The 14,523-nt window shown below is 37.5% G+C and overlaps 1 protein-coding gene across 6 annotated transcripts in view; it reads left to right on the top strand.

Moving 5' to 3' along the window:
• Positions 1–14,523, top strand: part of POLN (DNA polymerase nu) — a 93,928-nt gene that overhangs the window by 35,906 nt on the left and 43,499 nt on the right. For all 6 annotated transcript variants that reach the window (XM_057432299.1, XM_057432297.1, XM_057432296.1 and 3 more), the window contains 3 exons: positions 613–670; positions 2,184–2,261; positions 2,676–2,790. In XM_057432299.1, coding sequence (XP_057288282.1) covers positions 613–670; positions 2,184–2,261; positions 2,676–2,790 — 251 coding nt within the window. The remainder of the gene's footprint in view (positions 1–612; positions 671–2,183; positions 2,262–2,675; positions 2,791–14,523) is intronic.

Below are 14,523 nucleotides of genomic sequence, written 5' to 3'. Positions count from 1 at the left end.
CTGTTGTGTGTCATCTTCAATGCTTTACTCAAGGTCCATGAATGCAGATCTTTAAAGAGAAATCTTCTGTTATTCCTAGTCCTGCACGTTTGTTGATAAACTTAGTTCTCACTTTTAACCTTGCCCGATGTGTTGCAGTCAGAAATGAGCTCCTTTATTTTATCATGCATTTCCAAAAAGTGGGAATAGATATTTAGAAAAATTTCTGGAGGCTGAAGAAGAATCTGTTCCATTAGCTTAAGGGAGGGTTTGCATATACTCTTGTCTGAAAGTAATGCACTGTATCTTAAAAAAATACAGGTTAAAATAAGGTGGAAATTATTTTTATTGGGTTTTTAATTATGGTCTGTGGTGCATCCAGAGATTAGGATTTGGAAAGGCTGCCGGTGGGAAAATGTTCTTACATTTCCAATTTTCAGGGAAGAGCATCTATTTAAAAGTATCAATAGTCACAGAAGTGTGAAGACTCCTTTGAAAGGCAAAGGGTTAATCTTATTTATTATGCAGGGAGAACTTGTTGGCATTATGTTCTTATGCTGCTTATGAACTGTTCATAAACATGTTTTCATAAATTTTAACTTTGCTAAACATTTTTATTCTTCTTACTTGTAGAACATTCAAGGTATCTCTAAACATCCAGTTAGAATCACAAAGAAACAGTGCATAAAAGGTAAACTCTTTTTTTACTAACATGAAAAGGCAATTTTATCTAATTATTTTACTAAGCTATATTTTAAAGCAGAGTGGTAGCTCCAGCATCGAAGAGCAGAATAGATTATTAGTGCTTAGTTATACATTAGCATTTAAGCCAAGTACTTTTTGCTGACTGTTCCTGCAGAAAAAATTGCTGTTTCAGCACTGATCTCATACTCATGAACTTTGAGATATTTTTGTTCCGTTCAACTATGTCACTGTTCTTTTTCCAGATGAAATTACACATCATGACTCCATTAAATATCCTAGGGCTGATTTTGTGTGAATTCAGCTTGTAAGGCTTTGTCTGAGGTGGTATCAAGCTGAGTCATTTTAATCAACCTCACAAGTAAACACCAATAGTCAGATGTATTGTTTGTAATAACAGAAGTGGATTTAAGGTAGATGATTCAGAGAGAGTCACAGTAAAGTGTAGAAAAGCATGACCCAGGTGATAAAGAGAGAAAGCCACAATAGTAGACTCAAATAAAAGAGAAAGATTTGCCAGCATAAACTCTTCTCGAACACCTACATCCATAGCTGGGAAATGATGCTCATTTTTTGCACTTGGTTCTCAGAGAGGGCACACTTGCCTTTTCACTCCTATTCACACCATGCATTTAAAATAATACAGATCATAGAACAGAATTCTGTTGAAGACACTGTAAGATGTTGACAGCAGTTTTATTTTACCTAACTGATTCATTTTTGTAAGTAAATTTTTGAAGTTGTTACCAAAAAATGTGTGAGCAGTGCCTGTGCAAACCTGAGCTGCTGTGAGTAATTATGGCATATAGACCTTTCTGGAAACAGTCCAATCAATGTAATATGTTATTCTCACACATGTATTTTGAAGTATTTCATTCCTGTATCAAGGCACACTTAGGTTTTCCATTTTCATGCTGATCAGATTCATTTTGTTGTATTTCTAACCACCATTCCTTTTTACACCAAGACAAGTGGTACTTCCAGGATGCATTGTTTCTAATACCTTGTCAACGTACATTGTTGCTTTGTGATATTATTGTGCATTTCTGTAGTTAGAATTTGGATGCCAATGTCAACTGCAGTCCCCCTACCACCTGTAAATCAGAATTTGGTTATTAACATATCACTGCAGCATATTCAAAGATACAAAAATCTGTTTTTTTAGCTCATCTCTAGACCCTTCCTTATCTGAATGCCTCCTTAGATGATCTGTGAATGATGTTAGTTTTGTAGATGTTTGTTAGCTAGTGTTTTGGGAAGGGTTTGGTTTTGAAAAAGGAGAAGTAAGCAGTACTGCAAGAATGACAGAGACAAAGATGTTGTACATGACTGATAGAGTAAAACAGTTGTGCTGCTGGCAGTTGGTGCTCTGCTAGGTTGCTTACATTGCTCTTTGTGTAGTTTTAGTTGTGGCCTTGGTATGTTGTTTACAACCTCCTATGGTTTGCAGCACAGTTTTTTTGAACTGGGGTTTGGGACTCACATGTCTATCCCCTTTCTAGGAAAAGAAGAGGAAATAATAACTTTTTCCCCAAGAGCATTGTTTGTGTCAAAAAAAGGATACACGTTTTTAGCAGCAGGTAAGATAGTATGTATTATTATTCTCATACATATTAATGTCCGCAGTTCTGTCATCTCTTCTTTCTGTCTCCTTTGGATGCTATTACATTTCACAAGGCTGTCACGTCTCTTACTATCAATGAATATTGTTATATGATGTATACTCCTTAGCGTGCTTCAGAAGTAGATGATATGTAAGCCTTGTCAGTAGAAACAAAGAGCTAATAAGATTGACACCTGAAGATAACAAAGTGATCAGACACCTTGTGATCTTTAGCTGAAATTACTTCAGAATGAGCTTTTTACATGTTTTTTCTGAGCATGAGGAAATGACTGAACACCCTAGACTTGTATTTTAATTTGTGATAGTTTAGTTAAAATGCAGGTACAATTTTGTTTTAGAGCAAGAGATTTATTTTAACATCGCTTTCTAGATTTTTCCCATATTGAGTTAAGGATCCTTGCTGACTTATCATCTGAACCAGAACTTTTGAAACTGTTCCAAGTACCTGAAACCACCGATATCTTTTCCACATTGGCTTCTCAGTGGTAAGAAGAAATGTTGCATTATTTTAATAGCAATTAGGCAAAATTGTAAGAATAACCTGAACTCTGGTATTACTGTGTAGTGATAATAAAAGACAGTGTTTTCCTACGGTATCTATTGTTAACACAGCAGGACTTATAAGTCCATACTGTCTTTCTAAGCCTTTTCTTCTCCATGGTGGCAATTACCATATGTTAAAATGGTGCAATCCAGCTGACCAGTATAAGCCTTGGGACTAAAGCTGGTACAATAATGTGTTTTGAACAGGGCATGCTGATAACTTTCTCACTGTATTATTGTTAACCAATTCTTTTGAAAAATTGAGAGCAGCAGTCAAATATAAATAAAAAAATTTCCATCTGGAAAATTGCAGAAAAACTTTTCTCAGTAAAAGTATAAGAATTTTTGAAACCTGCTTGGTTATTCAGTAGAAGTAGTGGAATCAAATTATGTGTGCAAGAAATAGAGGGACTAGAGATCATGGGATTCCTTTGAACTCAGGGGGTTTAGTGCTTCCATCTTCTGATGGATGATGTGATACTTGGAAAAAGTGGCACTTCAGTAATTAAAAGAAAATATTTCTTATCTCCATTCCCAGTTTATTATTGACTGATCTCTTCAGCTTGCAGATCAAAGGATTGACTATCAAAAAAGATGGGATATTAGTTGCTTAGTTGTTTGAAGGTATTTCTTATTACTGTTTATATAATGGCGATGTCTAAAAATCTTATTTGAGACTGGGACTCCCCTTGTGCTCAAAAGTACATGAGCATTCAGTAAGTGACAGGATAGATGTCAAGAAGCTTACAGTTTGAACAGATAAGTCAGAAAAAGACTGAATAAAATGCTATAGCATATAAGCAGATTGAACAGGATCCTGTCAGGTAAATGTCATGCAATTTTCATACTTTCGAATCATAGAATGGTTTGGGTTTGAAAGGACCTTAAGATCATCCAGTTCCAACCCCCTGCTATAGGCAGGGGCGCCTTCCACCAAACCATGTCACCCAAGGCCCTGTCCAGCCTGGCCTTGAGCACTGTCAGGGATGGAGCATTTACCACTTCCTTGGGCAACCAATTCCAGTGCCTCACCACCCTTAAGGTAAAGAAATTCTTCCTTATATCCAATCTAAACTTCCCCTGTTTAAGTTTAAATCCACTGTCCCTTGTCCTATCACTACAGTCCCTGATGAAGAGTCCCTCTCCAGCTGGAGATACTGGAAGGCTGCTATGAGGTCTCCACTCAGCCTTCTCTTCTCCAGGCTGAATAACCCCAGCTTTCTCAGCCTCTCTTCATATGGGAGGTGCTCCAGCCCCCTTACCATCCTTGTGGCCTCCTCTAGACTTGTTGAAACAGTTCCATGACCTTCCTCTCTCTTCTAATCTTTTATCTCTGTTTTTTGTTGGAAGACTGTTAGCTGAAAATTAAAGCAAAAATAGACATAATGAATTCATCAGTCCTGATCTAGTTCAGCTCCTATCCTACGGTTTCTAAATCCTTGCATGCATAGGCTTCCCAAGCACAGTATTTCCTACTCACTGCAATATTTGCTAGTATACTGTGAAGTAGTACAAAGACACAAAATGGAGCTCAAATTATATTTATCCTGCTACCAACAACTGAATCAGTGCTTAGGGTATGTGTATTCTGGGAGAACACAATTCAAGGTCACAGACATCCCAATGAATATAGCCATGTAAAGATCACCTTTCTCTTCAGAGCCACTTAGAAGCTTCTTTTGGTATTATAATCAAGTCTTGGCTGTAACAGGATATCACTAGAACCTCGTGATGGAGTTAAATCCTTATTTTAGTTTGTAGGTATATTGCAAATGTATGCATGAAGATGAGTCAAATTTTGTCTCAACTCTGGGCAGGGCTCCAGAAACACCATTCTATTCAGCTACCTCACAGCTCTTGGCAGCCGTCAACCTCTTAGAGTTGCTACACAGTAACTTTAAATTTAATGAAATATTACAGGGAAATATTTTTATCAGACAGAAGTGTCGTGGTGTGTCTACAAAATCATTACATAATGATTCTGCTGACTCTTCTTTTAAGCTTCAGGAGATCTAATGCTTGGAAGTAACTTTATATTAAATCTCTTATATGACTGTTACTAATTTCAGAAACACGAAGGAAGTGTTTAATCTCATCTAACCCTGGACATCTCTTATATACATGGAGAGATTCATTTGACCTGTTGTTGATGTTCCCTGTATAATAAGATTGATCGCACTTTAGAAGTGTTGACTTCTCACTATTGAGAACAAAGTAGGTGTCAGGCGGCCAACTCACGTGTAGACATCTGTATTTGTTCTGACAAATTTGACTGCTCCTGTTGAATGTGTGAACTCACCTTGGGCTTTGGAATTTTGTCCTTCATTTATTTACAACCAAAGAGAAGACATAAAATCAAAAGCTTCACAAATACTTTTCCATTGCAGACACTTCCCCAGCTCTCTTAGTTCACTATTGGTAAATAAAATCTTTAGGACAAATAGTTTGTTGACTTTATTGTAGTTGATTCCACCCCAAGTTATCAGAAGGGAGAGCAAAATAAACAACAAACCTTATTTCTCTGCTTGGTCCTGATTTTCTATGGGTCTTAATCCTTTAAGTGATGGACCAAGGGGTATACCAAATGTTTTATTCTGTTTGAAGGAATTGCATGATGTTGCAAATCTTTTCAACACATTTTGGTCAATTGGAAAATCTTGACAAAAAAGGGGTTTTCTCCAAGATGACTGAGAAAATAGATTAGTTTCTGAAGCTTCCTCAGAAGAAGAAAATTAAGCTTCCCATTGCATGTTAGTTGGTATCTTTTAGCAGGTTTTCTGCATCTAAAACTCCTTAGACAAATAAATATTAAGCCCTAATTAATAAAGAATTATTATTGGACAAAAATCTGAGCCACACCACAGAGTCCAGCCAAGCTCTATTTTAAAGGTTTGGAAAAACCTTTACAAGCTCTTTATAGCATTTGGCAACAAATACAGGTGGTGGCCAGTTTCTCTGAAGAGATTAGCTGTATAGGTTTTTGATTGAATTAAGATCTCTGATGTAGAAAAGCTTTCCTTTCATAAATTAGTTAGGCATGCTCTACCATGACTCAGTCTGCCTCTGGGACCTTAAAGATGCATCTCTCTTGGAAAACTGTTGGATCCATGTATCTATTCAACATAATTCATGTGGAATCTTTACACAGGTTAACAGTGCTGTGTAGATATGCGTAAGTGTGTGTCCTAGGTTCAGCTGTAGCAGTCATTTTTCTCCTTCCTAGCAGGTGATTCAGTACTGTGTTTTGGCTTTAGTCTGAGAGCAACACTGATAACACACCAGTGTTCTAGTTGTTGCTAAGTGATGTGTACCCTGATCAAGGACTTTTCAGTCTCATGCTCTGCCAGTGAGGAGGGGCACAAAAAGCTGGGAGGAAGCAGAGACAGGACACCTGACCCAAACTAGCCAAAGTGGTATTCCATACCACAGCACATCATGCCCAGTATAAAAACTAAGGTGGATTTACCTGGAAAACCCAGATCGCTGCTCAGGTCAGGCTGGGTATTGGTTAGTAGGTGGTGAGCAATTGTATTGTGCATCACTTGTGTTTATTGGTTTTTTTTTCCCCTTCCCTTTTTAGCTTTATATTCTCTCCACTTGTCAACCCAAACCATGTCTGTACATTACAGCAAAAGGCTGAATGGAGGTATTAACTTTCATTCTGAAATTCGGTGTCATGTGTAACACCATACCCAACCCAATAATTCTAGCTGAGGGGCAATCCTCTCTGCAAGACAGCTATAATCTGGTACTCCTGGGGCTATCTTACAGGCCGAGCTCATTTCAGTTGTCACTGGTCTGGGCTTCCTTGTACTATGCTCAACTGTTTGCTGTAGGTGCTGTAGATATTTAAGTGTGTACTGTTTGACAGAACTGTCATGAAATTGCTATTCAGATAAAACTCTCAGAAGCTGGTGTTAACTTGTCACTTAATGTGAGTTTCTGAGTAATGTCATTCTTGGTCTTATATTTTATCTTTAAAGTGCTTTTTTTTTCACATGGAAATAAAGTTCATTGAATGTTTCTGTTGGCCACTCTGCAATAGATTTGCATTTATCATCTATCTTTGTCAGTGGAAAGCCAAAGCTCATCTGTGCCATCTACCTCCAACATATTTTCTGGTCATCTAGTGTAGTTACACTGGCTAAAACTTAAGATGGTATAAATACATTTTAATGCTTGCTTGTATATCCTTAGTACTATTCTTACTCTTATCCTGTCTGAACTGATCATAAGCCATTACCAACGTTATCTTACAGCAAGCACTGTGTTGTGTCCTATGAAGAGTAAGCCTTAAAAGACAGGTCAACACCTGCTATTACAAGAACACCAGAAGTGCATTACATTAATGTGCTGCTGAACACATAGAAAAATTTCAAGACTTACCTAAACATTTTAAAATTTGTGCTATAATGGATTCCAGTTACCTTCAAGACCACCTTGTGTAATATTTTCTTGATGTCCTGTGACAGTTGTAGTCCTTTGAAAGCCAAATCATCAGCCTGGTGCTGAAGTGATGAGAGCTGTCTTGGCAGCTGTCTGACCTGCCAGGGGACCTAACTGCCATAAGACATCCAATGACAAGTGATCTCAGACTGAAATTGCTCTCACTTCTATAATCTAGCTTTTACACAATAAATGAAAAAGAAGTAGTTAAGTAATTGTATTTAAAGTGCAGTTGATGGGCATATCTTAAAGCCAGTTCCAAAGACAGAGGCTGCAAAATAAGTCCGCAGTCTTTTAGGTAGCTGCAATTTCTTTCTTAATTAGAGGTTCAGTGACAATCTCTTTCAAACTGTTCATTTGTCACCCTTCTCAGTAGGCTGTTGTTCCTCTGTCATAGTATATAATCATATTGACCATATTGGGTTAAAATCCAAGAAAAGTATCTTGATTTAACTAAGCACATAAATACCTCACAAATACATGATTCCATCCTACCTGACTGGTTCCTGCTTTCCTGCGTGAGTTGCTTTCCTGGATTGAGGTAGTATTGCTTCAGAGTTCCTATGACTCAAGCATTAGACTCTACTTAAAATTTTTGGATTATGTCCTTTCCTCTGCTTCTTTAGAATCTGCCTTTGAGAACTGGAGATCCTTCATAGTGGTAAATTAACTGTATCCAGGAGAGCATAGTGATACCTTCCATCAAGGTGCTGAGGGCAGCCTAGCCATACAAATGCAGTTGTATTATGTATGAGTCTGGAACTATCTTAACCATTTTAATCTTGAAGATGTTATCAGCATGTTTCAATGTAATATTAACATCTTTGATATCTGCAAATTGTGTTTATTCCCCCTAAAATAGAATACAAACCCCAATGCTGGGTTGCCAGACACCATGTACAATGCCAAAGTATGTATCTCAGAGGGTGAAAAAGGCGATATCCTGACTACAGAACCATCTAAGAGAAGTTGATGAGCAATTCTAATCACTGAAGTTTGCATTTGAACTCCTCTTAGAAAGCTGGAACAGAATGACAATGACAGCTAGTGGTCCAAAGTCCATACCTGAAGGTACCTGCTAGATAAGTAGTGTTCTTTGAAATAAGTGAGCAGGATTCACTCTTTTCAAGTGGCTGTGGTGCCCAGCTTTTATGTAAGAGCTATGTGACTGGGGACGACCTCACTTCAACTTTTTAAATCTTTGAGTATTCAACTCAACATCTCTCTCCTGCCAGAAGAATACAAAGAAAGGTTAGACTTTGTGTGTTGCATCTGAGATTCTGTTCAGCAAATATTGTAAAGTTGAAATAATTGGATTTGTTGAGAGATGATTTAGTAAAAACACAATAAAAATTTACAAGTATATAAAAGGTTATTGCAAAGAATTGGATAGAGTGTGAACTAGGAATAATGAGTGGACTTACCCTGTTGTAGGAGATGTTTCAGTTAAAGAAATCTTTTGAATACTAAAGGTAGATAAATATGGAGATAGGTTACCTGTGAAGGCTGTGGAATTTCCATCACTGGAAGGAATGGGACAATTAGACAAATATTTCCGAGGATAGCTGAGGGGATTTCTCAGACTCTCTCACAACTGTATTTTTATGACACCATGATCTTATTGCAGATACATTCGGTTGGAAAGGGATTTCTCTATTTCAGTCCCATCTGGGGGCTTGTTTTTGACTTAGTGATTCTTTAATTCTGTTTGTTAGTAGTAGCTACAGGGACAAAAGTCAAAGATTTATGACTCTCACCTGAGTATTCTAAATAAAATAGTGAGTACTTTCATGTTTGCTTTCCTTTTGAACTCATGAATTATGCTTTTTGATGTTTTGGGGTGGCCTGTGTTTTGTGTGCAGTTGGTTGGGGTTTTTTTGCACAATAGTCCCATTTCCATGTGATCTGGGTGGACACTAAAAGTAACTGTGGCCTTGCAATTAGAGCATGCTTTAATTATATGTCACTGGGAGGCAGAGTTGTGGATATGAATCCTGTCAGGTGAAGAGACAACTGAGTTACTGTCCCTCAGCAGCTGGGCAACTGTTCCAGAGTGGTACCTCTTCCATTTTATACTAGAAAAAGCCAGAAACTCCAAACCTGGTAGCCAGAAACTGTCAATATAAATAATGATGTAATCAGTTCACATTTCCTAGATTGGGGCCTCAGAATGGGTCTGTGATGAGCATGTGCATAATGTAGAGTTTTGGGAGCCTATTGAACTGTGAGGAGAAGGGAAGAGTTCTCTGAGGTACCTAGAGAATTCAAGGACATCCAGGATTAAGGGACCACATTTCTCTGTGAGATTAAATCAATGCAATCTTAATCTAGAAACATTTGTTAAATGATGTCTTTTCCAGGTAAAAATACTTGTTCTGTAGATGATATTTACTATTTGAGAAGGGGAAAAATTCAGAAGGGTCTTTAATTTACAATGTGATCTAATTGTGAGCATAAATCTGTTACTCCTGTAAACTATGTATCTTCATTTCTGTGAGAGCAGGAAGGTAATTGTTCCTGTGCGCAAACTTTTTCATGCAGTGCTAAATTACTTGTGCATTTTCTGTCATATATTGTGTGTCGTAGGCTGTCTGTTGAGCCAGTGTACATCCAGTGTCATGAAATGCACATTGGTCTGTGCCTCAGAAAAATCCCTTTATAGATAAGACAGTTGGACAGCTGTGACTTAGTATTTTAGTTTTTATACTCAAGCTCTTTTCAGTTTGGGAATCATAGCATATGAGTCAGAGAACACACAAGAAGTTTACCTTTATGCAGTTTTCCTGATATTCTGCAGCTAAAGAATGAGTAGAGAAATTTTAATAATCTCTTTTAAAAATACTTATATAGTATTACATAGTAGGGGAATACCTGTAATACTATGTAGTAGAGGAATATCTATAATGCTGCCTGATATGCAGTATTAAAAGATAATTACCTGAATAATCTAGTAACTGCCACCATTGCCACATGAAAACATTCTCTTCAAACTATTGATTTCTACCTAAAAGCTATAATTTAACATGTACACATTAACTGCTGATGGTGAATTAGGGTAACAAAGTAATTAGTGGGTGCTCTTTAAGGGTGATACTTACTCTGATTGTACCAATGAAAAGATGATTTGTGATAGTTGTGTACAATGCATGCACTCAAGGCTATGGTTGAAAGAAGGGTGGGGAATTTGATAGTGGTCTAGTTGCTCCTGTTTCACTTTGAGGTCTGAGTTTGGTAAAATCAGAACCACAAAATATTCCCTTCCCTCTCATTTCCTTCCTCATATCATGCTTTTAGTGCTTTCTTTTGTGTAATAATGGAGAACAGGATGAATACATGATCCTCCAGGTACTGAATTTACTTTCTAGTAGGTACTGAGTCTGTGTGGCTTTCAGAGAGTTTAAACAAATGGCTGCAGAATAAGAGGACAATCTGTTGCAATGGCTGTTACTATCTAAAATAAAGAAGTTTGTAGCTATAATGGGATTTGTAAATACTTTAACACTAATTTTTTTGAAAACCATTCCTTTCCATGTTTATAGTATGGGCTTGGTTGGCTGACGCTTTAGGACATGAAAGGGTCTTCAGCTGACAGTATCCTTGCCAGAATCAGAGTAACTCGAACACTTAATTTCCAGTAATTTTCAGAACTGCAGGCTGTTTATAAAATGTACTGAACACAGAAGTCCATCTCTCCTCAGCTGGAATCATGGTAATACTTGTTGTGAACCATTTTGGTAAGAGACAAACATGCTAATTTTGGAAATTGCTCGAGAAAAGTCCTAGAGAGAAACAAAGTGCAAAGCCCAGGAGTACCTGGGATTGCCATAACAGAAGTACAAAAGTTTGGCAGGTTGTTTTTTTTCTTTTTGAGTATAAAAATAAATAGTAAGTTAAATGAAAAGACCACAGTGCAGAAAGGTTTGGTTTGTTCTTCACAAATGGTCTTTCTCCAGGAAGGAGGGTTATCTTATTTCTTCAGCACTTGCCAAGTGAACTGGTTACAGCTAATAATGGCAAGGTGAGCGAAATTGTTGTGCACTGGCAATTGATACAGTGGGAACTGTGGCAAAATAGGGACTCTTGTTTTTCCAGCCACTTGGCAGTTCAGGATACTTCCTGACAGTAGCTCTGTCTGTTGCTGTCCTGCCGAGTTCTGAAGAACACAGGAAATAAGCAGAGGTATTTTGGATATTCCTGAAATAAATCAAAATAAGTCCTCAAAAATAAGTCCTCATGGGCTGAATTACAGAAAAAGATAGTGTACTGCCTATGTTTGAAAAAGATAAGGTCAAGTATGCACAAATGCTTAGCGGTAGGCTGACTAAATATACATACACTTGCCCATTTTTATACAACCTTGTCTCAAATGCATTCTTTGTCTCAAATAGATCGGAGATTCATCCTCAGCAAAACACTGTCTTTTTTTAGGTCACTTCATATAAATGTATGGTATTGGAGACATTGAATTCAATAAAGCTGCTTACTCCCCTAAGTAGCAAGAGCAAAGGCCAGTTAATCAAGAATGAGATAAATAGATCTGTAGCTAAATGGGTTTTAAACAGCTATGAATATTTGTGCTTCTGTATTAATTTTAGGAAAATATTATCAATATGCACTAGAAAGAGTCATTATTAATCAAGAGCTGTCACCTGGGTGTTTGTTAGGTGATTAGGGAATAATGAAATAATCATGCTCGCCCAGGTGGACTTCTACCAAGAAGATAGGAAGAACTTTCTCTCTCCTCCCATCCCTGTTGGCAGACATGTGGTTACAAGATGTAGCCCCAGGGTTACACAGCTCCCTTTTCCCCAGTTAGAAATCTCAGTTTTATTCATTATCTAAATAATGAGAGGGTATCTCTCATCAGGACTCTTAGAACTCCACCTTTTTCTAAAGACTTTTTAGGTAGTCCAGGCTATTTCATACACTTCCAAGCAGGCATTAAAACATGTTGTCTTTTGGATTAATTTCTCCAATTTTATGAACTTAAGGTGTAAAATTAATTTCACTTCATACATTACAAAATAATGATTTTTTTTTTTTTTTTGATTGGGAGTTGCAGTGAAGAAGAGACAGTCTGTGCCATTGAGCACATACAAGATCATGAAGCTACAAAGACAAACTACAAGCATGCCTGCTCTGTACCTTGAGTATTTAGGGTTACTTCTATAATCCTGCCTTTGAAGAGCATGGAGTTTTCATGTGTGTCATATGGCAGTCCTCTTAAATACATGTAGCTGAATATCCTTGCTGGAGTCTCTATTTAGAAATATATGACTGCTGTGATCTTTCAGGTCTGACATTTGGCTGTGTAATTCAGCCAATACTGATTCACTAACTCTGGAGGTCTTAAACTCAGTGTCACCTGCTAGGAGTCTCAGTAAGGGTTAACATAACATTCCCTTAATTTTCATTGCATTACCTGCTTTTGTAATACTGTTATTTTTAATTTGTTTCAAAGCTTCTGCTTATTTTTCTTTTGTGAAATAGATTCTGAAGAAACAATTTTTGTGGTATTTTTAACTGAGTAGTTGTTAGTCCTTATCCATCACCTCATTGTTTATGTATCATTTCTATTCTGTTCAATGGCTAAAATACCTCTCATTGTTTATCTTGTATCTTTTCCTTTTTTTTTTTTATTCAGAGTATTACTGATAAAAAGTGAGAATTTGTTTCCTATCTGCAGTTTAGAGAGACACAATTACAATTAGAATGGGAAGGCAGCTCTTTCAAATCAAATCATATTCTGGGGCAGAAGGTCTAATTATGGAGATACTTCTCATTATGAATCTGGTGTTTAATAATAATTGATTTGGCAAAATATCTGTGAGTGAGGCTGAGCCACTTGCAGCTCCTGCAGCCAGATCATTGTAGGTTTATTCGGATTTATGAGGTACCTTGGTATAAACTTGTATTCCTTTGAGAATAAATGTGGTTTCTTGTGGTAGGAAAAGATGCAGTGACAGCAGTTGTTAAGAAACAGAAACATTCAAAAGAGGCACTCTAAGAAAAAGTAAGACGGAATATCTCACACTGCTGGTGAGTGCCTTATGCTTGGTAAGAGTATGCCTGGTCTTACACAGGAGTGTAAGACTAGAAGAAACTTTTTGGTCATGAAATTGTTGCAGGTGACAATGTCATAAACTCCATTTTATAGATTGGCAGGCTCTTAACTTAGAACTGGTTTTAACCTACATAATGCCATTGAAGAGCTGTTGAATTCCCCATTCCTCTTCTGGCTAGAAACCTCCTCTTGCTTTCTATTTTATATTTATTCCTACAGTTTATATACCCAAATTATTCCTGCCAGTATTGCCCATTAACTTTATTAGCTCTCCTTGCAGTGTTTGCTTTGTATAATACTTCAGGAAGGCAATGAACTGTGTTCTTATCCCTCATTCTTTAAGGAAGCAAGACAAGTTCTGTCCTGCTATTTGTCATCAAAATACCTTAGTGGACTAGTATTGGGGTCAGCTAGTTATGATGACATGGAACTCCATGTATGTTCATCTGTATTTCTTCTTGGTAAGAGGATGAGCCTCTGTGGCACTGAATTACTGTCTGACTAAGCTCGTTCAGTTACCAAAGCCAGCTTTTTAGCTAGCTCTGAAATCCCTGCACCACAGCAGTCTCAGGAACACTTGTATCATGGTCCAGAAACGTAATTTTGGAACAGCCACAAAACTGGGCTAGCAGAATGATGGATGAAGCAAATAAATAAGCTACTTGAGAGGCTAACTTTATTATAATAAATTTAGTGCCAGGCATGTTCCTGATTGCTGGCACTCGGAATCTGAGTTAGTAAATTGGTCCCTGTCATGGCCATGGCTCTGGACCAAACAATTCCTGGACACAGTTCCAGAATTAGGATGGGCCAGGGATTATTTCCACCAGGCTGCTGGGTGCAGCACCATGTTTGGATGGTAAGACAGTTTTAAAGTGTGGATATGCAGTGTTATTTTCCAGTTAGCCACAGTGCTGCAGAATATTAATGGGCAGTTTAATTTCTTACTGTTGACATACTTGGTGGCTCTTTTCACATGATTTATTTCCTCCCCACCCCATTTGGTATTCTCATATCCTATCCCCACCAAATTCATGTTTCTTGAGCGTGGTAACCAAACCAGATAAAATACCTGGTTAACTACCCCAGGCAAAATTTCACCAGTATATTGTTCAGCTGTACTAATATTGCCCTGTCATTGCAAATAGCTGACCTGACACATCCT

The sequence above is a fragment of the Pezoporus wallicus genome, unplaced genomic scaffold (genome assembly GCF_028554395.1).
Source record: "Pezoporus wallicus isolate ANWC-B61680 ecotype Strahan unplaced genomic scaffold, APGP_CSIRO_Pwel_v1 contig_8490, whole genome shotgun sequence".
NCBI lineage: Eukaryota > Metazoa > Chordata > Aves > Psittaciformes > Psittacidae > Pezoporus > Pezoporus wallicus.
The sequence above is the reverse complement of the archived record's forward strand: the minus strand, read 5'-3'. Positions and strand labels throughout refer to the sequence as shown.